At 44.4% G+C, this 25,570-nt stretch overlaps 1 protein-coding gene across 1 annotated transcript in view; it reads left to right on the forward strand.

Annotated features, from left to right (window-relative positions):
- Positions 1-1,732: 1,732 nt before the first annotated feature.
- Positions 1,733-25,570, forward strand: part of hydin (HYDIN axonemal central pair apparatus protein) — a gene marked incomplete at both ends in the record, with an annotated part of 297,572 nt that continues 273,734 nt past the window's right edge. Inside the window, 2 exon segments of the mRNA XM_084331981.1 lie at positions 1,733-1,807; positions 18,400-18,546. Coding sequence (XP_084188107.1) covers positions 1,733-1,807; positions 18,400-18,546 — 222 coding nt within the window.

The raw sequence follows: 25,570 nt of genomic DNA on the forward strand, positions 1-25,570 counted from the left end.
CTGTCACAAACCATGGAGAGCACCGTTAATTCAGAATCACGTCGATCTATTTAGTTCTTCTATGAAATAAACTCTAGAGACCAGTTGAGGCTTACCAATCAGCATGAGGAAAGCATTAATGACCAGGAAAGCAATGGCTCCAACTGTAAAGCCATGGGCTGCCCCTGTAGAAAGCTGGAGCAGGTTACCTGGAATGAATAGAGTGCTTTGTTACGGTATAATATTACTACACAGTAAATCACAATCTAATCAATAATTGAACCCTTGCACCAAAGAACTGGATATGTAACTCTGTTTTGAAATGTGTTGGAGTGATATAGATAGCCAAAGAGCAAAACCTCCTATCTGAAAATGTCTCACTTTTGAGAAAGTGTTGTTTTCTTGCAGAATGCAATTCTTTAAGGATACCCAATACAATACACAGTTTTTAGACTATATTACTATATTATGTGTTAACAATACCAACCAGGTATTAGTGCCTCCCTAAAGTGCTGGTAGGAGGTTTTTCCTCAATCTTTTATGCAGATAGGAGGTTTTGTTCTTCGGCCATCGATACATCACAAGAAGGTATTCAACCTCCACTGTCATTAATGAATGCAACACTTTGAAAAAAGAAAATCGTTCCGATGAAAACATAAAACTGAGTTATATGGTTCGTTGTACTCAATTATGAAGGCAAATACATTTCAACTTCATACCTGCAAACCTAAACCAGGCCCAGGTTGCCCACACTGCTACGTAGAAGGACGGGATGACGGACCCAAATCGCCTGCCTCCTCTGACTTGCAGGCGGCTCACGTAGGCCTGGATGACGGCTCCGGAGATGAGAACCCACGGGACGGTTAAATGGAGGAAGGGTGCGTTCCCACTGGACACGCTGGCGTGGAGGGCCGAGAGAGCTGCCACTCCGTTGCAAAGATAGAACAGGGCGTCTGGCGTCTGATCGATATGGGACGGTGTCCTCCGGTCCTTCAATCTGCAGCAGCCCAGCGCCTTCTTCAGTCGGTCCGTAGAGACGGGCTGCGGGCCCGTGGGGATCAGGGACTTCTCCGCGATGCTATTGATGAGACGGGAGAAGGTCCCGTAGAGGGACGCCGCCGTGAACAGGGAAGACGCCACGCCGAAGAAGACGTAGTAGCCCCGGAGAGGGATCTGAGGGACGGTCGAGACGGTGAGCAGGAGGAACAGCGCGTTGTGGATCACCTCCATCGTGTCCGTGTTCAGGCTGACCACGCAGAGCACCAAGGCCGCCGCGATAAAGAACCAGTCGCCGACCATCGCTTCCCTGCCAGAGGCCCTTTCGCTGTCCACCACAATCAGAGCAGATGCTACAAACTCGTCCCAAGCTTTGATCAGCCAATATGTAACATGGAGCCCAAACTTAGTGGTGTGGTAGCAATCGTTGCGCAGGCAGGCATAGTAGCTTGAGAGGAGCTGAGCAACTGAGATGATGGAGACCCATGCGACACCCAGGCCGAAGGACTTGAAGTACCCAAAGCTGTAGAAAGCGAAGATGAAAGACGAGACAGTGTCACAGAAGAAACCCAGGGCCATTGGCTCAGCGTATTTTGTGTCCTTTTTCTTCTCTTGTCCAATGTTCTGGGCGCTTCCTGAGTTGGTGGTTCCCAGCAGGAGGACATTGAAGAGGGGGGTCCCGAATCCCTTGAGGACTAGACGTTGAGCCAGGCCTTTAACAAGCAGTGCAGCCGAGCCATAGATGGCGAACATCAGGATGAGGAGCTCCAGGACCCCAGAGACCACGAGAGCCCACGAGTCGGCCACCAAACCCACAGCTTCAAATATCAGGGTAGCCGTGATGGCCCCAAACACAAAGGGCATAATGTAGTTGACAGTCGCTGAGCAGAAGGCAAGGAGAAACGAGAGGAGGATATAGGGTACTAAGCCAGAGACGGCTGATTCGTTTAGAGACAGGTGTGAAAGCCAAGCGGGGACCCCTGAAGTGAGATTCGTGGAAGAGAGGTTGGCCATCAGGGACATATTGTTCCCCATTTCGTAGGACGAGAGCGTTTCGTTCGTGGGACTTTCACTTATGGCGCCGTAGTAGATCCGGGTGGCACCGTAACTGCCCCAGAGAGCGGCATAGCCAATGAAGGCAGTGCCACTCAGGTGGTCATATTTTCGAAAGGAGAGCAGGCCAGCCACCAGTTGGCATACTCCACCAATTAGGATGAGGTGAACACCTGTTGAAGAGAGAGAGAGAGAGAGAGAGAACAAGACAGAGAGATGGAGGAAATATAAGTTATTATCATGCTAAATTGGACTTTTGTAAAATAAAAATAAAAAAAATCAGTAATATAGCTAATATAGCTGTTTGATGAACATTATTACTCAGCTGAAAGAGTTGTACTCTTCCTGCTAACTTGTACAGAACTTGTAAGTCGCTTTGGATAAAAGCGTCAGCTAAATGACTCAATGTAAAATGTAAATAGCTAATATAGCTGAAGTCATACCTGCAAGAATGTTCTCCACCCCTACTGGCAAGAAGCCAGTGCGTGCTATGTTGAAGTTCTGTAGAAGAACGAGGAACGCACTGATCCCATTGGCCAACATGCCCAGCACTCCTGGTTCACCATAGAAACTGGCTGGAAAACCATCTGATGTTGCCATTAAGTTTTACTTTTGATGCAGCTGCAAAGTAGATGCAATAAGATAATGTAAGAGATGGGGTGGGGTAAGAAAGAATGAAATGTTTTACATGAAGGAATAGAATTTATAGGAATTATACATCAGACCAACTCAAAGTAGTTTACTGTCTTGATCTATTCTTGGCTAATGTATAGCTCTGTCTATATGGTAAAGGGGCATGGCATACTACAGTAAGTATGGCTATGTTTTAAGTTTTACATATGCTCTACAATCAACCAGGGGTATCTGTGGAGTGAAATCATCAGCACGTAGAAAAGGAGCCTAGGCAAGACTATAAGCACTGGGAAACAGCATCATCTCTCTTTCAAAAGGATTACTCCAGTGGCAGGCAAAACACTTGACCTGAGCGCCCTCTATACACAAAGAAATTAAAAACAATTTATACAGGGAACAAGGTCAGAGTGAATGGAGAATTAACACTGATAGTATCTTAACAGAACATGTAATAATAATAATAATAATAATAATAATAATAATAATAATAATAATAATAATAATAATAATAATAATAATAATAATAATAATAATAATAATTATTATAATTATAATAATAATAATAATGATAATAATAATAACGATAATGATAATAATAATAATAATAATAATAAACTTTATTTGTATAGTTTCATACAGAAACTGCAGCTCAACCTTTTTTTTTTATTTTTTTTTTACGATGATCAGGCGTAAGAATATTCTATTTCTACAGGTTATGGATAGAGCTGTCATGCCTCGGGTTTCAACTGTTTCATAGCAACCGTTGTCATTTACACCATTTTTGATAGATCTTTTGATTAGATAAACAGCTAAATAAAACTGAACATATCTTTCCTGGATGCTTGCTGATGCAGGGCAAACCAACAATGTAAACCCAAAAAAAAACAATATCCCAGGATACTTGGATTGACACTATTTTGTTAGTGGGTTACATGAAAACAAAAGGAGTGAACAACATTCTTTCACATTCAAATGTTATGTAATGCTTATTCAAATTGTATGTCATGTAGTGTCAATTTAAGTATCTGGTGTGCACTGGAATATTGTTTTTTGGTTTACATATATATACATTATATATATATATAATAATATAATAATATAATGTATATATATGTAAACCAAAAAACAATATTCCAGTGCACACCAGATACTTAAATTGACACTACATGACATACAATTTGAATAAGCATTACATAACATTTGAATGTGAAACATGTTGTTCACTCCTTTTGTTTTCATGTAACCCACTAACAAAATAGTATAATATTATAATATTCATATAAATTAGACATTGTGACAAGAATCACTGCCATGCTCTCTAAACTACAGGTAAGCGTCATGACTGGAAATAGTAAAGCAACAAGGGATTTACCTGGTGAAGATGATCTGACGCTCGGAGAGATGAAGATTTGAGTTGCTCTGAAGTGATAGGTTTATCATAAATATGCCTTTCCTGAGTGTAGGAGGAGCTCCAAAGATTCCCAGAGACCAACCCAATGGGCCCCCCTGGAGAAATGACATAACCACCTCTCACCTCCCGGACAATCCTCCTCCTCCTCCTCCTCCTCCTCCTCCTCCTCCTCCTCCTCCTCCTCCTCCTCCTCTGATGATGATGATGATAGTGATGATGGTAATGGTGATGATGATGATGATGATGATGATGATCAATTGGAATAGTCCTTCCCTGTTCCTCTTTGAGCAGCACTATAAGTGGCCTTTGTTAGTCTCAGACTATATAAGGCAGACAGGATCTCACCTGAGGAGGATATCAGCAGCCTTCCTCACCTCTACCTGACCGCAAATTACTACACCAAAGAGGAGGAGAGGAAGCCCGAAACCAAAAGTAGACATTAAACGATGTGACAATCAAGAATCGCCAAGAAATCACCATGCTCTCCAAACTACAGGTAAGCGTTTCCATTTGAGGACCTGCTGTGTCTCTACACTACGCTTTAGGCCAGTGCAGTTAGGACAGATCATCATGTTACTCAGACTATTTGGGAAGGCTAGAACTGTTTTACTCACACCCCCCTGGCACTCGTTTTAGTGATTTTCCTGTTCCCTTGGTCAGGGCTGTTTCTGACTATTTTGGTGCCCTAGGCCAGTGTGGTATAATATCTAATGTTCTCATGTAAATATATTCCCCTCCCCTGTATCCCCTTACCTATGCCCCCCCCTCTCTGTGGAATAAGACATTCCCCTCCCCCAGGACCGCCTGGGAGAAATGCGAGGCCCTGTGCGAGATTTAACGCGAGGCCCCCCCCCCCCCCCCCAAAAGGTTAAAAAAAAATATATATATATATATATATTTTTTTATACAGTCAACATATTCTTAAATAATAGCGCTGCCCGAGGCGGGGCATGATACAGTCAACATATAGCAAAAGGGAGAGCGAGAGAGAGCTCCCGTTCTACAGTCAATATACAGTGTACAGAGAGAGAGAGAGAGAGAGACACATTGGAAAGAAATTGAAATGCTATTTGGCCCTAAACAGAGAGTACACAGTGGCAGAATACCTGAGCACTGTGACTGAAGATCCTTGAGCACAGCCTAGCCATCGAGAAAGGCCGCCATAGGCAGACTGTGTGTGTTAGAAAGAGAGAGAGAGAGAGAGAGAGAGAACATGTGTGTTTGTCATGTGTGTGTGTGTTAGAGAGAGACTAGAGCATGTATGAGAGATTCAAAAGGACAAAGATCAACACTTAAATCCAAGAGAGAGAGAGAGAGAGAGAGAGAGAGAGAGAGAGAGAGAGAGACACACATTGGAAAGAAATTGAAATGCTATTTGGCCCTAAACAGAGAGTACACAGTGGCAGAATACCTGAGCACTGTGACTGAAGATCCTTGAGCACAGCCTAGCCATCGAGAAAGGCCGCCATAGGCAGACTGTGTGTGTTAGAAAGAGAGAGAGAGAGAGAGAACATGTGTGTTTGTCATGTGTGTGTGTGTTAGAGAGAGACTAGAGCATGTATGAGAGATCCAAAAGGACAAAGATCAACACTTAAATCCAACAAGAAGAGGGTCTATACCAGAGAAACCAAAGCAGCAAGGAGCCAATGGCCGACATCAGCTAAATAGGCTAGCCAGGTACTGTGACACCAGGCCACACACAGCTTTGGCCAACGGCCCAACGCTACCCAAGCTACACAAACGACCATTCACACACAGCACATGTCGTATCTCCAAATGTTGTGAAGTAGCATATGTTTTGCCTGGAAAAAAACATCGTTATTAACAAAACATTCGGGAGGGGAAGGAAGGAAGAGTGGGGTAATGTCATGACATTTTCATTAATCTTACCTGCACAAAAGGAACGCAGGGCGAAAGGCCGCAACACAGGTCTCCACGTTGACGAAAGGCCTCTCGCTGTCGGGACAAATAAGCTATGGCCAGAGCCTTGTCATGGTGCAGGCCCGACTACATCTTCTGTCAAAGATGATGTCGTAGTCAGAGTGCCAGGGCCTGCTATTCTCAAGGCTAACTGATAGCATCAAACGAACGTTCCCAGCTGACGCTAAACAGCTAACTGGCTAACAGTTAGCTCAATCAGGCACCTGGCTGTATGTAGCCGCATAGCTTGCTTCTGCGTTCTGCAAGCTATGCGGCTACATACAGCCAGGTGCTCTCACCAGGCACACACCGTTAGCTACTAGTAGTACTATATTAGCTAGTCGACCAGTTTGGCTCCAGAGAGAGAGAAAGAGAGATAGGTCAGGTCCACGGCGGGAATATAATCATAGGTTGACTCACCATAACGCAGTATCAACGCGGCGCCAATGGTAAAGTTGGAAGGAGACTTTCTTGGCCCACGGTGTAATTTCTTCTTCTTCTTCTTTGAGTACTTTCCGGCAGACTGGACACCTTTCGGCGTATTGCTGCCTAACAGATTTATCTGCTCACAAGTTCTCTTCTCCTTCTTTTGAAAAGACATCCACTCGCCTCGCTCCTCTGAATAGCGCTGAATTAGATCATCCCTGTACCTCGTGTGTCCGAGAAGAGCCCGGAAACACTATCCTAAAATCTGTAGAGCAGCAAAGCCGCAGAAACCGGAACACTGCAGTCTGCAGAGCCGCAGAGGCAGGAACAAGTCAGACATATTCTACAAACGTGTCTAATGTGAAATATATAAGCATATAAGCAAAACTTGATTTTAGGTCTGTGATGAAAAAGGGCCTCGCGGGAAGGGGGGCCTCGCAAAAAAAAAAATAAAAAATAAAAGAAAATAAAAAAAAAAAAAAAAAAAATATTTTTTTTTTATTTTTTTTTTATTTTTATTTTGCGAGGCCCCCCTTCCCGCGAGGCCCTGTGCGACCGCACTGCTCGCACACCCCCTGAGGCGGCCCTGCCCTCCCCTTTCTCCCCAAACCTGTACCCCCCCCCCATTTGACCTATCAAATGGGACCACACACCCCCCTTGTTGAACTATAAAGGGCTCCTCCCGACCACAATCGAGGTCTTCTCACCTGGGTCATTTCAGCTGATCACCTGGGGGAAGCCCTCAGCCATTCTCTCTATGTAATCTATCTGTTTGGTTAATAAACCTTTGTTATTATCCAAACCTCGGTTGACTGAGAACATTCTTCATCAGGATATCCACAAATATCCCACAATTGGCGTCTACGAACTTGTGACGGACTTCTTGCGTCCTACCGGCGTGCTGTATTGTTTCAGCTATACAGAGAAAAGTGAGTATAATAGATGGTCGACCAAAAATGTATGGCAAGGAATTAAAACCTTCCCGCTTTTCTCTGTGCCAGGTGAATATTACAGAATGTTGTCAAATATTGAGATCATGGCTGAGTAAGAATAGCGTGTATTAATATATCTGATCTGTATTGAGAATCGTACCGGGGAAACGCGTGTACCTGGGTCCTTATCTGGACAGATGTTCTGAGAGGATGGGTTGTTAGTGCTATTCCCGGATTTGAGCTGTTGCCAAACCGAAAGTTAGGGCACAAATTAAGGTTGTTGAATTGCTAACCCAAGTCTAGATGATACAGGCTGAAATATAGGCAACAAAAGGAGATACGTGAGCTTATTAGAGTGATATCATTGGAAAACGCTACTCTCTTAGAAACTGTTCTGTGATTCTTTTGGCAAAGAGGCGGGAAGTTAGGACCGAGAAGCTGTTATAATCATAGATTAGATTTAACAGAGTAACGTTATATATTCATAGATTCAACCTCAAACTAAGCTCACAACCTCTTCCATTCCTGAAAACGATATATTCGGATTAAAATTAACCCTTCAATCATACAGATAGCGGGAAGGTGACCGGCGATGTCCCGGTAGTACGTGAATGTACATTTAACGGGACATTAGTCGCGGGTTGAAGAGACCGAGAGTATGATTGAAGGATATATATAATCTAATATATCGCTGTTAAATTTCGAAGTCAGGTTCGGTCGTTATGACTTTAATAACGATGTATAGGTATATCAAGGGATAAATGCCTTGTCGCAGCAGATGCTGGCCGACTAAACGAACAGCGGTCCAATACAGTCAGATATACACACACGTTAACTTATATGTATTAATGTTTGTTTGTCTGTTTAAAGTCTCGTTTGTATACGCACAATATGCCGACTGATATCGCGCCGAGCATTGAGAGACAAGTACCGTTATACAGAGAATAACATTGAGGTGCAACTCACGGGACAAACTAGGATAGTAATTTCCGGAATCAACAAAACCGGCCCACGGGAACGACCATTTGGGGAAGTATAGTTTTATCGTTTCAGTTTGTTTACGTTTCACATATGCACAGGCGCGTTGCCAGCCAAGCCCGGGAGACAGCCGATGGGTAGTTTGCCTCTCCGAGGAGCCGGTGCATCGGTGCCGTTGCTCCGGCGGTGGCCTGATCCCGACTCTGGTTCCTCTGGTTCCAGGGAATCGTCCGTTCTTGAGCGGCCGGTTCCTTTGGTTCCGGAGGATTTGCGACGCAAACTTTTCGCATCTGCCCGTTCACGTCACAAGATGGTGTCCTGCAGACGCGAACGGCCTGGGTTTGGGGAATTGCTGGAGACCAGCGAGGATGCGTCGGTCTCTGCATGCCCTATGGAAACTGAGGATTACATGGTAGAGGCGGACGGATTCTTGTTTGAAGGCCCAGTGGAGGCGAGTATCCCACCCGTCCAGGTAGCACTGGAGGGGGGTGAAATGTCTCCTTGGGGCGCCTTGTTCGAGGATGTCGGGGAACCACCTCGGCCTCATCAGCAGGATGCCCTGCTATCAGCCACATCAGACTGTGGCTCCTCAACCGGTCGAAGCCTGCTGCATGTGAGGGATGCGGGTTCGGTGGAGGGAAGTCAGCAGGGGGAACTGCAGGCTTTGTTCCCCGAGCTCATGGCAGTAGCGGCCGCTGCAAACGGCGTGCCGCTGCCGCAGCCATTGCCTGCTCCTGCCCCCGATGATCTCATAGGTCATCTCTGGCAGCGTCGCCCGGTGAGAGGGGTGGACGTTGTCTACCCATTTTTCCCCTCAATGGGGGCCTATGTTCGTCGGGGCGAGGTGGTGGCTCACATCATGGGCCTTACTCCCGCCTACATACCAGTTACGCGGGTGGCGGGGTTGGTCGAAGGTATGAGAGAGGGTGTGCCACGGCTTGATAGGCCGATGGCTGCTCTCCTCTGTCCGGATATAAAAAAGCAACATACTATTATTTTGTGTCATGTTTCCAAATAAGATTGGCCACAACGAAATGCTTTCTACTTCAATTTGTTGGTTAGAATAGATTACCTCGCTCCGTTGAAACTTCACTGAGACTAACAGTAAAAGACAGTATTTTTTTTGTGAGCTCTTATCACAGACGTGATAAGAATAATAATAATAACAATAATAATAATAGCTTCATTTTATATAGCGCCTTTCAAGAGACCCATGCAAGGTCGCTTTACATAGATAGGGGGGGGGGGGGGGGAAATAACAAAGTAATAAACATAGTGGACAGACTATGTAAATAGTTTTGATAGCATATTTATGATCTGCCAGTCGATCAAGTAGGCGGCGTTTCGTACGACCAACATAAAAAGAGTCACATTTGGAACAAGACAGTATATAAATAACATGTGTCGTTTGACAATTAATACCTACCGGCAGATGTCAAATCTACATGGTTACCAAAGCCTCCTATAGGAACGTATATTTGTTTATTTGTTTATTAGCAAAGGATCCCCATTAGCTGACGCCGAGACGTCAACTAGTCTTCCTGGGGTCCAAGACAACATTAAAACATTACAACATATACATTGCAATTAAAACATAATACAATTAAAACATAGCAAGACATACCAAATAAGGAAACACAACATAGCAAGACGTACCAACTGAGGAACCACAACAACATTAACACACAAACATATTATATCTAAATATGTACATCAACGGTAACATATTGCATATCTCAGCATTGTCAATATTGGCTACATGTAAGATTTTAATTTATTTTTGAAGCTTGCTACACCTCTTATGTCACGTATGTCACTTGGAAGATAATTCCATGCCCTAATAGCCCTATATAAAACTGTTCTTTGCATACTGTTAGTGTTTGTATGGGGTAGAATAATCTGCCCTCGACTTGCCCCTCTGGTAAAATGCATGTGCACATTTGAGGCGTAAATTATTTTATCCGTGATATATTTAGGACTGTGGGTTGTGATCACTTTATGAAAACAAATTAAAAGGTTGGCAGAAAGTCTTTTCTCAACACTCCTCCAACTAAGACGTTCATGCATTTGAACAACACTAGTCCTATATGAACAACCAAGAACGAGTCTTGCTGCCTTATTTTGTACCACTTGTAACCTATTTAGCGACTGCTTTGAAGCAAAAGCCCACATAGTATAGATGTGGTCACTGCAAACAATGCGATGTGGTGATAAGATCAAAAGGTTTTACCCACCCAGTTACAAAACAGACATATACTTCTAACAGCTTTATTAATTGTCAAACGACACATGTTATTTATATACTGTCTTGTTCCAAATGTGACTCTTTTTATGTTGGTCGTACGAAACGCCGCCTACTTGATCGACTGGCAGATCATAAATATGCTATCAAAACTAACAACATGGATTATGCAATGGCTAAACATATTCATGAAGTTCACCATAGTACCTCTGCTTTATTTACAGCTATCGGAATTGACAGTGTTCCGCTCACGTCTAGAGGAGGAAATAGACAAAGAATTCTAAACCAGAAAGAAAGTCGCTGGATCGATAGACTACAGGCCACCTCACTCCCAGGTTTAAATGATTCCATAGACATGGTATCATTTTTATAGGCCAGTAGATCACTTTATTTATTTATTGTATTTATACATTGTTATTTATTGTATTTTGATAGACTACAGGCCACCTCTTTGCAGGTTTAAATTACTCTACGGACATACTGTCACTTTTATAGGCTAAGTAGATTACATTATAGTATTATTATTTTTTGTCTTGCATTACTCAATGCTCTTACATTGTTGTTTTTTGATAATTTTTTGATAATTTTTGATAATTGTTTATATTATTATTGATCTATTCTATGTTTGTTTTGACTCATTTCTTTATGTTGTTATAATATTTTGAGTTTGTGTGTATATATACTTATATAATATACAAATTTGTTTATTTTTATTTAGTATTATTGTATATTTCTTCAACTCAAGTTGAGAATGTTGCTTTGCCTTCATTTATTTGGGACCAGCTGTCCCCCATTGTAATTAGTCACTCCCTGAGTTATGTTTTTTCCTTTTTTCCTCTATTTAGGCCCCGTTTAGACGAGCGTTTTGTGAACAGAAACCGCAAAAGTCATCTTGCGGTTTCACTTTTAATTTTACGTTTAGACGAGCGTTTTGGGATGGAATTCTGCGTGCAGACGACGCTGTAACGACTCGAGACGACGGAGCCCCACTGTCACACGATTGGCGCATATGTCACATGACGTGCTGTGAAGACCCGCCCTACTCTGCCTTTGATTTGCAGACTGTGGATGGGGAATGTGATTGCACCAAAGCAGAGTCACTCACAGACAGTGGGTCCACTCACGCCGCGGGACAGATTCTTGTGTATTTAACCCTTTCACTGCCACACGACAACGACAGCCGGTTGTGTGATAGTAAAGGGTTAACCTTCTGTCGTGTGGCAGTGAAAGGGTTAAAAGTACTGCCAATGTAGCCTTCAGGTGATCTCCGTTGATATAAGTCAGACATACTTGCTTTGTTTACGTCTCGGCTACTGGCGCATACCTGCTACCTGTGACGTAAGCAGTACGCGCGACCAGAGCCGTGACAACCCTTTCGTCATCGTTTTAACAGATTTATACGTTTTGATAGTTTAGACGAGATCGCAAAGCTTTTGCGTTTCTAGGAATTCCACCCTGGAAGGTAGTCTCACTTTTTTGCGGTTTCACCCCGTAAAAACGCCGTTTCCGTATAAACGAAAGGCACATCCGCAAAAATATTTTTGCGGATTCACCTGCTAGCGTTTCCGTCTAAACGGGGCCTTAGTCACAGTATTGTTTTTGTCACAGCTACAACACCCTGAAGAAGGCCATGTAGGCCGAAACATGTCGGTTTTTTAAAAAGATTTTTCTAAATAATGTAAGCCAATAAATAAAGGCTTTTTAAAAAATTGTAGAGCTGCCTTGGATCTCAACCTTTCTTTTATAAGTGAATCCTACCCCGGATTTAATCCAAAGAGCACCTACCTGAAACAAAATAAGAACGCTGAAGCCCTCTCCATATCCTCTGTTTTGTTCAAATTCAAGCACACCTGAATATGTCTAACAATAATTCAATGTGTCTAACGTTAATTCCTTGCATTCTCGGTGTTCGCGATGACGTTGTGTAACTTGCTGACCCCTCTTGATCCTCCATATCCTAACATTGACACTTAATAGTGGGACATGATACAGGTACCGCCAGGGGGAGCTGGGGGCGACGTTGGGCAGGGGGACACAGATGAAGAAGTATGGGCTCAGGGCGCGGCGCCTGCGGCGGAACTTCCTCTTCATCGTTTTCCAGAGAGGCAAGAGGTCGCTTGGAGCTGGAGCTCCAGACAATAAGCATGCAGAATATATACCCAGTCACGAGGCGGGTTAGTAATGGAATATGCGATAGCTTAGTTTCCAGTTAATGCTAAAGAGACATTGTGAACGAAGAAGCAGATGTGCTACTGCCGAAGAGTGTGGTAGATATTGGACACGTTGCGTTTTAGTTAAAGTATAGGCGACAGGACAGGAAGTTGTCCCGACCTACAGCTTAGTTTCAGTTAGGCCTAGCACCACAGTTTAGCCCGCGTGTCACCCCACCTCTCCAGCCCAGCAGCGGACGTCGCTGCACTGCACGCACCTCCAGCCCCTCCGAGCCATTGCCCTCCAGCAGTCACCTGCCTAACGTCTACCCAGCCCCGCCTCCTGCTATCACGGGACTTCTCGATGGCCATCTCACCACACGGACGTTCAGTGGTGAGAGCAGGCCCGCCCTTGGTTAAGTACACTCAAGCCAGTTACAGTGAGCGCTCCGAGTGCTGGAACTTTATCGGTAGACATTCTCTTTGTGCGGAGCGGGCCCTTTAAGGGCGAAGAGAAGCAGTACTTTGAACTGACACTGGTAACAGTGATTAGGGGCGCCCGACATTTATTATTTTGGGGAAGCCGGCTATAGATAGGACTTTTGTTTTCAACATGGGCCCACTGTCTTTTGGTTGAATGTGGTGTGATAACATGTGTTCTTTTATAAAATTCCCATTGAGTAGCTCCTGTACCCCTCTCCCTCTCCCTCCCCTCTCTCTCCACCTACGGGGGAATGAACAAGTATTTAAACCCTTAAAGGGACAGGTTTTATTACTGTGTCTTGACCAGTGTGGGAAGAACTTTAGTCATTGCCGTAGAGTGAGAGCACTAGGTGCCCAGTGTGGAAAGAGCTTTGATTCTTGTGCCTTGTGTAAATACATGTCTAAGAGATAAGTCTGTCAGTAAAAGAGAGCTAAATGGGAACACTGTGTGCGTGTCTGTTAATGTGCATTCTGTCTAACCCTTTCCTTTCCGGGTAATGCTCATTATTGTTTAACCCTTTCCCCACCCCCTGCCTATGCATCATTGGGACAGGTCTCTACTCGCCAATCAGGAAGGGTACTGCTTTGGGGAGAAAGTATATCATCCATCATTACTGTCATCGGGTGTGGGAGGGCGCAGGAAGTGTTGAGGGAAGTGTGGGTGTGTGGGGAACTACTTCGAATCACCCTGGAGGGCAAGAAGGACCAGCGCACCACCCCTAGGTTAGTGAATCCTAGGCCCCATCCACTCCCTCTGCTAAACCTCCACTCCAATACTCATTTATCAACGTTGCGTACGCACAGATATGTGCGGCCATTTTGGTTCTGGGTGATTTCAACAGCGCGCGTCTTAAAAAGGTGTTGCCGAATTTCTATCAGCATGTGACCTGTCCCACCAGAGGCGAGAACATATTAGACCATGTATACTCGCAATTTAAGAATGGGTATAAGTCACAGGCTCTTAGTCCATTCGGTAAATCGGACCACGCCGCCATCTTTCTTTTGCCAAAGTACAAACAAAGTCTCAAGCGAACGCCGGTGGTCTCGCAAGAGGTTAAGCATTGGGCCGTGACGTCAGAGGAGTCACTCCAAGCTGCACTTGAATGCACAGACTGGAGTGTATTCCGTGATAACACAGCCAATATTAACGAATACACTGAAACGGTGCTTGACTATGTCTGTACTCTGGTAGAAGAAACAATCCCCTCCACCACAATTAAAATCTACCCAAATCAAAAGCCCTGGGTAGACAAATTCGTCCGTGAGGCTCTGAAAGTGCGCACATCAGCATACAACACCGGGCTGGAGACAGGCAACATGGAAGAACACAAGATGGCAAGATACAACGTCAGGAGAGCAGTAAAAGAGGCAAAACGGCGTTACAGGGATAAAGTTGAACTTCAGTTCGAACAGGCTGACTCTAGAGGCATGTGGCAGGGCCTCAGAACAATGACAGATTACAAAGGCACCTCCCTCAAACTGAACAATGACATCTCCTTAGCAAATGATCTCAATTCCTTCTATGCGAGGTTTGAGGCTGTGAATAAAAACACCAGCCTACAAACCACGGCAATGGGGGGGGGGGGGGTCTGCTGATGGAGACTCAGTGTTCAGGGTAACAGAGCATGAGGTGAGACGGATCTTTAAAAAAGTGAATATCAGGAAGGCAGCAGGACCGGACGGCAACCCCGGCCGCGTCCTAAAAGTCTGTGCCGACCAACTGGCCCCGGTATTCACTGACATCTTCAACCTGTCCTTGGAACAGGCTGTCATCCTCACCTGTCTGAAGAAGTCCACCATCATCCCTGTACCCAAAAAATCTACGCCCGCTTGCCTCAACGACTACCGCCCTGTAGCCCTCACCTCCATAGCCATGAAGTGCTTTGAGAAGCTAGTGAAGGGCTACATCTGTTCCTCCCTCCCCATCAACCTGGACCCTCTGCAATTTGCATATCGCCCCAACAGGTCCACGGAGGACGCCATAGCCCATGTGCTGCACACAGCAGCATCACACCTGGACAAGAGGCAGGGGAACTATGTGAGAATGCTGTTCATCGACTACAGCTCAGCATTTAATACCATAGTCCCCTCCAAACTCATAGCCAAGCTCAGGGACCTGGGCTTGAACTATGACCTCTGCCAGTGGGTCTTGGACTTCCTGACGGGCAGACCCCAGGTGGTAAGAGCAGGCAACTGCACCTCCTCATCCATCACGCTCAACATAGGGGCCCCCCAGGGCTGTGTTCTGAGCCCCCTCCTCTACTCCCTGTACACACATGACTGCGTAGCACAGCGGAACAACAACACCATCATCAAATTTGCTGATGACACAGTAGTGGTGGGCCTGATCTCTGCCAACGACGAAAGGGCCTACCTGGAAGAGGTAGAGAACCTGTCACAGTGGTGTCAGGAGAACTGCCTCTCCCTGAACGTCAGCAAAACAAAAGAGATGATTGTGGACTTCAGGAGGTCGGGGGTCAAGGACTACAGCCCCCTCAGCATCGACGGGGCACCGGTTGAGAGAGTGAACAGTTTCAAGTACCTCGGAGCCCACATATCCGAGGATTTGACATGGACCACACACATTGACAGTGTTGTGAAGAAGGCACGACAACGCCTCTACTTCCTCAGGCGCCTAAGGAAGTTCCAAGTCAGTCAGAAGATCCTTAGGAACTTCTACTCATGTACAATAGAGAGCATCCTGACTGGCAACATCACCTCCTGGTTTGGGAATAGCACTGCACAAGACCGTAGCAGACTACAAAGAGTGACATGTTCAGCCGAACGCACAATTGGAGGGGGGCTTCCCACCCTCCAGAACATTTACAACAAGCGGTGCAAGGGGAAGGCTAAGAGAATTATTAAGGACTCGAGCCACCCGAACAACTGCCTCTTTGAACTGCTGCGGTCAGGCAAGCGATACCGGAGTCTTAAGGCGAGCACAGAAAGACTCAGAAGAAGCTTCTATCCCCAGGCCATCAGGCTGCTAAACGAACAATAAACACTATGCAACAACCATCAAATGCACACAGCACACACACCCACACGCACACACTCACTTAAACAAACAACACACTGCAGCACCCACTCTCCACACTTTAGATCACACAAACACACTTTATATTTATTGATAAAGGATTTGCACTACAACTCGTACACCTACTGTAAATTGTACCTAAATTGCACCTCATCCTATTTCTGCCTTGCACTATATAGTATTGTATATTAGTACACTACACAGTATTGTATATTATATGGTAACTCAGTTACGTCTACTCTGCATCGAACATTGTACATATGTCTATACTGAACACTGTGACCTAATTTTTTTACTTCTAATTTACATGCTATACTATGTTATTTTATTTCATACTTATCTTGTCTTGCACAGTCTCTGGAGTGTAACAGTAAGAAGCATTTTGTATAAAAGTATTCTGTACTTCTGTATGACAACTATTAAAGAAACTTAAAGAAACTTGTAACCCGTGCGTACGATAATTTCTAAGCAAAGTGTGGGATTTATCAATTTGAACGTGAACTTCACTTTGTGCGTATATCTACGCACAGCTCGGAGCATGCGTAGCTGACGCCTGGTGGTAGAATATCGTTACTGCAGACGGACGGCATATGCGCTCCTCAGTTCATGCATTAGTTTCAATGCGGAAATAAGCTTTTGTGCATTACTCCCGACACTGGCACGTGTTCTGTATGAACCGTAATTCATTATAGTTCATTGTGAAATAGCGACAGTAGTGTAATTATAACAGGCTCCTGCGCGAACAAGAGGTTAGCTTGCTTGTTTGGCACAGGGGGCAGACGCAGAACACCCACCTCCAAACCCGATTAAATATTGTTTCAAATAAAAAGCAACATACTATTATTTTGTGTCATGTTTCCAAATAAGATTGGCCACAACGAAATGCTTTCTACTTCAATTTGTTGGTTAGAATAGATTACCTCGCTCCGTTGAAACTTCACTGAGACTAACAGTAAAAGACAGTATTTTTTTTTGTGAGCTCTTATCACAGACGTGATAAGAATAATAATAATAACAATAATAATAATAGCTTCATTTTATATAGCGCATTTCAAGAGACCCATGCAAGGTCGCTTTACATAGATAGGGGGGGGGGGGAATAACAAAGTAATAAACATAGTGGACAGACTATGTAAATATGATGATGGGATTCAAGTTCATGTTTGTATTGATCACATAGGCAGGCTACACATGGCGTATAGGCTACATCATACATGGCAGTGAGATTCATTGTTCTTGTATATGCTCTCGTATTATTGTTTATATAGGCTACCCAATACTGACATCAAAATAGATTGTATGCCTCTAGAAATCATATGCAGCAGGTAGAAAATTTACGGAAAATCCGTCGCGATTTGGAATAAAATTGAGGAGAACTTTAATCCCTGGGTATTAATCGAACAAAACGGAAAAAGGCAGTCATATTCCAGCACAGGCTTTATTAGTTAATATGGTCTTTAAGAGATATCATATCCGACATCACCGTACGTGTACATGTCTATCAGCCTGTCTCGTATTTCTCCATAACACGCTTCCCTCGGGTCAGACCATTATTTCACATCCCATGGGGGTGTTTCATTACCATAATATGGATAATCGTGGCGGTTCTGGTATGCAAATACTTAAAACCATGCACGAGCTCCAGCGTAGGATCAAAGTGATATTTATCAAGACAGGTGTGCGTACGACCTGTGTACGCACGTGTGATAAATCCCGTTTTTTTTTGTGCGTACACACATTCTAAATTCTGTGCTTACGAACGAAAGTAGAAGACTTTCTAAGAACTGTTGATAAATGAGGGCCCTGGCCTACAGCCGGGGACTCAGCCGGACCCAGATCTGCTGCGTTCCCACTACCAGGTGGCAGTGTACATCCACTCCCATAAAGCAGGGATAATCCACACTGCTACAGTTAGGTAGGATGTGAACCAGGACAGGGTACCAGTGATGCCAAGGACACTTTCCAGGCGGTCTAGGAGGGTTGAGTGTGAGATGGTGTCAAAAGCAGCTGAGAGGTCCAGGAGGATGAGGATGTTGATGTTGCCAGCATCAGCAGCCATGAGGAGGTCATTTGATCAGGGCGGTCTCGGTGCTGTGTTTAGCCCTGAACCCAGACTGGAGTGGTTCTAGCAGGTCATGGTGTGCCATGTGACTCTGTAGGTGGGCGGCTACTGCGTGCTCGAGGACCTTGCTGAGGAAGGGGAGGTTGGAAATGGTGTGGACGTTGTTGAGGTTATCGGGGTTCAGACCGGGTTTTTTGAGAATTGGGGTGACTGCTGCCACCTTCAAGTCAGCAGGGACAGTCAAGTCAGTTTCAATTATATAACATAATTTAGTTTAATGCTGGAATACAAGGGCGGATGCTGAACTGGATCAGAGCGTTCCTGCAAAACAGGACCATACAGGTCAGAGTCGTGGGAGCATATTCTCAGATAGTGGGGATAGATAATGGTACTCCTCAAGGGAGTGTTATTAGCCCACTGCTATTCAACATTATGATTAATGATATATTTCAAAAGGTGGGGGCAGGGTTTGGGCTATCGTTGTTCGCTGATGATGGGGCAATTAGGAAAAGAGGGGGGAATATTATGTTTTTTAACAGGAAAGATACAAGGGGCACTGGATAAAGTGGTAGACTGGGCTGAGAAATGGGGGTTCAAAATGTCTGTGGAAAAGTTTTGTTAAATTTGTTATTTTTACTGATAAAAGAAAGACTGGAGGTCTGGGGCTCTCTATGTATGGCAAGCCAGTAGAGAGAGTCAAGGAGTTTAAGTTTCTAGGAGTGATTTTTTAAGAGAGGGTAACATGGAGAAAACATATAGAAAAAAAACGGTGACTAAATGTGAGAAGATTATAAATGTTATGCAACGTCTTGCTTGGAGCACAAGGGGAGCAGACAGAGACACGGTGTACAATGGTGTACAGCGCCATGATCCGTTCAGCCTTGGACTATGGGTGCTTGGCATTTGGAGCTGCAGCCAAAACCAACGTGGCAAGACTAGATAGGGTACAGGCAAAGACTTTGAGAGTGTGTAGCAGGGCTTTTTGCTCAACTCCAATCCCAGCCTTGCTGGTGGAGATGGGAGAGACACCATTAGCATTAAGGAGAAGGAAGCTAGCCTTGCACTATATAGCCAAGCTAAATGGGCATGAACAAGTTCACCCAGGCAGGCAGTTGTTGGAGGAGTGCTGGGAGTGGGGAGGAGAGGGTGGGAAAAGTGGGAGTTTTGTTTTCAGGATAAGAGTGGAGGAGGAGGAGCTGGGATTGAGTGGGGTGCGGGGGGCACTGCGGTGGTACAGTATGGCCTGCTGTTCCACCATGGCTTACCAAAAGTGGAGGTGGACTTTATTATATCTGAGAGAATGAGGGAGGAGGGTACTCTCTCACCCAGAGGATTTGGTGAGGAAGAGGATGCAGGAGAACTGGGAAGGTCACTTACAAATATACACAGAATGGTCCATGGATCCAAACAGTAAAAGGGTGGGGTTTGCAATCCACATTCCCGCCCTGCGGGTCACCCAGAGCAGACGACTGTCAAATGGGGTGTCAGTCTTTACATCAGAAGTAGTGGCCTTATCGGTCAGGTGGCGTAACGGAGATTGCGTTCGTCACCAAACCCCGGAGCGGCTAGATTCGCCTGTTCGAATCCAGCTCACAGCTCCGGGGTTGTCACCAGCTTAGCTGGCCGTTCACACTAATACAATTGGCAGTATTAGAGGGTGGGAGAAGCTGGCGGGGTGGGTCCGGGTCGTTGTAAACAGCGACTCCTACAGTTCGGTCAGGGCGCCTGCTAAGCGCGGATAGGACTTGGGTGGGATAGTGTGATCCTTCCACACGCTACGCCCTCTCGATGAGAATCCGCGCTGCCAGGTGACAAGAAGCGGTTGATTGGCTGGACGTGATAGCCTCCACTCTCCCAGACCGACTGTGGGGGGTAAGTGCGCAGCGACCAGGAAGGGGATTGGGAATTGGCATAACGACTAACATTGGGATGGGAGAAAATCGGAGGAAAATGGAGGGGGAAAAAGATCAATAAAAAAAAAAAAAAAAGTAGTGGCCTTATTATGGGCAGTAAATTGGGTGGAAGAAGTGAGGCCGCAGCAGGTGGTTATCTGCTCGGACTCTGCAGGCTGCGCTGATGGCTCTGCAGGGTGGGAGGTCACGGGTCAGGCCGGATCTCATCTGCGAACTGCTAACTGCATTGTATAGAGCAGAATGGGCAGGAATCGAAGTGGGGTTCATATGGGTTCCAGCCCATGTAGGGGTGGAGGGCAACGAGGCTGCGGATTTGGCAGCCAAAGAGGCCCTGAGGAGGGAGGAGGTGGATGTGGGCTTAGCCTTGGGGGTATCAGAATACCGCAGTAAAATAAAGGCAGATATTACCAGGAGGTGGCAGAAGGAATGGGAGGGAGAAAAGAGAGGAAGGTTTTATTACAGCTTACATAATAATGTTAGGGGAGGGAACGTCACTCTGGGGAACAGCAGAAGAGAGCAGGTGATAATGACAAGGTTGAGGTTTGGACACTGTGGACTAGCGGGGGGACTGGCCCACATTGGGAAGCATGGAAATGGACTGTGTGAATGTGGGGCAGAAGAAACGGTGCAACATGTGTTTATGGAATGTGCCAAATATGCCAAACAAATCATCCCGCCCTCTGACCTTCAGCACTGGGGCTTCCCAGGGCTGCGTCCTTTCCCCTTGGCTCTTCTCCCTCTACAGTACACTAACCAATTCACCCCCCTGGACAGCTCAGACAAGGCCTTCAAATACGCCGACGACACCACCATCCTGGGCCTCATCTCCAACAACGACGAGTCCATTTACCGGCAGGAGGTGGACAGAGCAGTGAGGTGGTGCTCTTCCAACAACCTCCTGCTCAACACCTCCAAAACCATGGAAATTGCCATAGACTTCAGGACTTAAAAAAAACACCCATACTCCCAATAACCATCTCAGACCAACCCATAACCCTAACTGATTCATTCAAGTTCCTCGGCACCCACATCAGCAATAAACTCAAATGGGACATTGACACCACTGCCATCATCAAAAAGGCCCAGCAGCGCCTGTACTTCCTCAGGCAACTGAGGAAGTACAGAGTCCAACAACACCTGCTGGTCCAATTCTACACTGCCATAATTCAAAGCATCCTCACCTCATCCATCACAGTCTGGTACGGTTCCACTGATAAACACACCAAACACAAACTCCAACGCATCATCAAGACAGCCTCCAAAATAATTGGCTGCCCCCTCCCCTCTCTGGACTCCATCTACACCTCACACACAGTCACCCGCTCTGTTAAAATAGTCAACGACCCCTCTCACCCAGCACACCACTTATTCCAGCACATGCCCTCAGGTCGCTACAGGTCCATCCTAACCAGACACACACGCTTCACAAACAGTTTTTTTCCCCACAGCAATCCGAACACTGAACACCCTGGCCCGCCCCCCTTTGCACAGACGGGCAAGCATCTGTCACTGACTGACACTGTTACCGTGACTGTCCTATATGTATTTATGTATATATGTATTTATTGTGGGATTGGGAAGTGGGAGGGGGGCGTTTTTGACGTTTTTGATGTTTGATGTCTGTTTCATGTTTGATGTAACCTGTGCTTAACAACCTGTACCGAAAACAATTACCACCAACCATTGTGCATTTTGTATGAAAGTATCCTGTACTTCTGTATGACAACTATTAAAGAACTTGAACTTGAACTTGAACTTAAAGTATCTTGTATCTTGTATCTTGTAAATACACATAGAAGAAGAGTGTGCTGTTCACTGCAGTACTGGATGCAGGGATGCCTTGCATCTCTCTGAGAAGTATATTAGGACCTGAGGAACAGCAAAGGGCAGTGGTGAAAGCTGTCATGGAATTTCTTGTGGACACAGGCCTGCATCATAAGGTGTAAGGCCACATAATTGTGCATTACCTAAAAACAATCGCCGGCGGGCGTCTAGACTGCCGGAAAGCCAAAAGAAGAAGAAGAAGAACATCTGCGCGCCTCATTGTGTCATTGCCACTGACCAGAGAGGAATGTGAGGTCGCCTGTTATTGCCACTTTGTGTGAATTACCCGTGTGGGATTATATATATATATATATTGTTGGCCTCTGTGCCTATTTGCCACTATTGTGTGGAAGTATATTGTTGGCTCCTCTGCCATTTGCCACTGTTCTATTTAAGTGGAACTATATATATCCATGATCTTGATTTGCAGACCTTAAGTGACCAGGATTGGTCTGATCTTGACCGCAATATCTCTGTGGCTGAAATTGATCGAGCTATCAGGAAGATGAAGGGTGGCAAAGCCCCAGGGCCGGACGGCTTCCCAATAGAATTTTTAAAAACATTCTCTCTCAAACTAATTCATATTTTAAAAGATGTATATGCAGAGGCATTGGAACGGGAGTCACTCCCACCCACAATGACTCAGGCCACAATTTCAGTCCTTCTTAAAAAAGGAAAAGACCCTCTGAAGTGTGAATCGTATCGGCCAATCAGTTTGCTGTGCTGCGATTATAAGATTTTAACCAAAGTTTTAGCCAGTAGACTGGAGTCAGTTATCCATACAGTGGTACACCCGGATCAAACAGGCTTTATTCTGGAGTGTCAGCTTTTTGGTAACATACGTAGGCTGTTCAATATCATATACTCTCCTGAAGCCCCGCCCACAGCAGAGGTTCTGTTATCTCTCGATGCTCAGAAAGCGTTTGATCGCATTGAATATGAATATCTTTTCACAACTTTAGAGAGGTTTGGGTTCGGGCCCACTTTCCGCGCTTGGATTAGGGTCTTGTATGTTTCACCACAGGCCTCGGTCCGAACCAATAAGACTATTTCCAAATACTTTCAGATAGGGAGGGGCACTAGACAGGGTTGCGGATTGAGTCCCTTATTGTTCGATCTCGCCATTGAACCACTGGCGGTCGCTCTGAGGAGTGAATGCTCGCAGGTATTTCTAGGGGCGGCCAAACACATATACTATCACTTTATGCAGATGACCTGATCCTGTACCTGTCCAATCCCCATGTTTCCATCCCGAAGGCACTGGATATTATCTCAAACTTTGGCAAGTTCTCACGATACAAAATGTACCTCTCTAAGAGCTTGTTGTTTCCGGTTAATGATTTAGCTCGAAAGATGTCGTTCGGGGCATACCCACTGAAGATAATCTCAGAGTCTTTCACATACCTGGGAGTGACTGTGACACGCAAGTATAGTGACTTATTTAAGCTAAGCCTTAAACCAGCCCTGGATAAGGCTAAACAAGATCTTGCTCTCTGGTCAACACTTCCCCTATCACTAGCCGGCAGGATTAACTCAATCAAGATGACAATTATGCCCAGGTTCCTATTTTTGTTTCAAACAGTGCCCGTCTTTATCCCCAAATCCTTTTTCAAAGAATTAGATACATTTATTACAACCTTTATCTGGAATAAGACCACCCCGCGTATTAGAAGGGCATTCTTGGAAAGACCGAAAGAGAATGGAGGATTAGCACTCCCAAATTTTTTGCAATTCTATTGGGCGGCAAACATCCATAAACTGACATATTGGATGGCTGCATCACACGGGGAGGCAGAATGGTGTGGGTTGACATGGAACAACACTCCGCCCACCCGGTATCACTATCCTCACTAGTGTGTGCTCCACTGCCACTCAGTAAAAAGCGCCTCACAAATAACCCCATGGTGATTGGCTCACTCCGTATATGGGCACAGTTTAGGACTCACTTTAAATATAAACAAGCCTCACCCTGTCTCCCAATTGCATCTAATGCACTTTTTACGCCCTCACTCATGGATGCAGCATTCAAAACATGGGCCGGAAAGGGGCTAAAGAAGGTGAAGGACCTGTTTAAAGAAGGGCTGTTTATGTCCTTTGAACAGTTGGTAGGTGGGTATGACATTCCCCGCTCACATTTTTTCAGATATTTACAGGTGCAGGGTTTTGTAAAGAAATATTTTGCTTCTTTTCCTGTACTTCAACCAGACAGGTGGCTGGATAAGTGGCTGGAGGGAGACCCAAAACAAAAGAGGATAGTGAGTTCACTATACAGTGATATCCAAGAGATGGCATCCCCATCACTGGACCGTATCAGGGAGTCATGGGGTAAGGATATGGGATTTGAAATCCCTGACGATTCTTGGCAATTAAAAGAATACATTCATCATCTGTCTGCATCAGACATGGATTACTCCAATTCAAGGTATTTCATAGACTACACCTCTCTAAGAGCAGACTTGCCGAGATCTACCCGGATGTGGATCCGACCTGTCCCAGGTGCCATCAGGCTCCAGCCACTCTCTGCCATATGTTCTGGTCATGCCCATCACTATCCCGATTCTGGCTTTATGTTTTTGAAACCTTTTCCTTCATGTGTGACAGGGAGATCAGCCACTAACCACTTGGTTGCAGTTTTTGGAGTGCTCCCTGGCGAAATTAGGGTATCTGTCGCTCAATCAGATGCTGTGGCCTTCTCCTCTTTGTTGGCTAGATGCCTTATCTTGCTTAACTGGAAGTCAGCCATTCCTCCATCATATCGACGCTGGGTCGAAGATGTGATGGCACACCTAAAACTTGAGAGACTTAAATACTCCACCAGGGGCTCTACCCAGAAATTCTTCCAAGTTTGGCAGCCATTTTTGGATTATTTTAATCTAAAATTCCCGGCTGAGGATGCTTAGGCATAAAACGGTGATTTATTAGATAGGCAATTTCTATATGGCAAGTGACAACCTGTATAAGAACAATGCAATTTTCTTTTATTATTATTATTATTATTTTTGTCTACTTTATTTTTCATTTATTTTAGGTATTGTGCGGTTATATGTAGTCATGTATTGTATGTATGTTTGTACGTATGTATATAATGTTGTTGAACCTTTAAAAAACCAATAAAAACGATTTAAATAATATATATATATATATATATATATATATATTATATATATATATATATATATATATATATATATATATATATATATATATATATATATATATATATATATATATATATATATATATATATATATATATATATATATATATATATATATATATATATATATATATATATATATATATATATATATATATATATATATATATATATATATATATATATATATATATATATATATATATATATATATATATATATATATATATATATATATATATATATATATATATATATATATATATATATATATATATATATATATATATATATATATATATATATATATATATATATATATATATATATATATATATTATATATATATATAATATATATATTGTGTTGGCCTT

Source organism: Notolepis coatsorum, assembly GCF_963971535.1.
Source record: "Notolepis coatsorum genome assembly, chromosome: 16".
NCBI lineage: Eukaryota > Metazoa > Chordata > Actinopteri > Aulopiformes > Paralepididae > Notolepis > Notolepis coatsorum.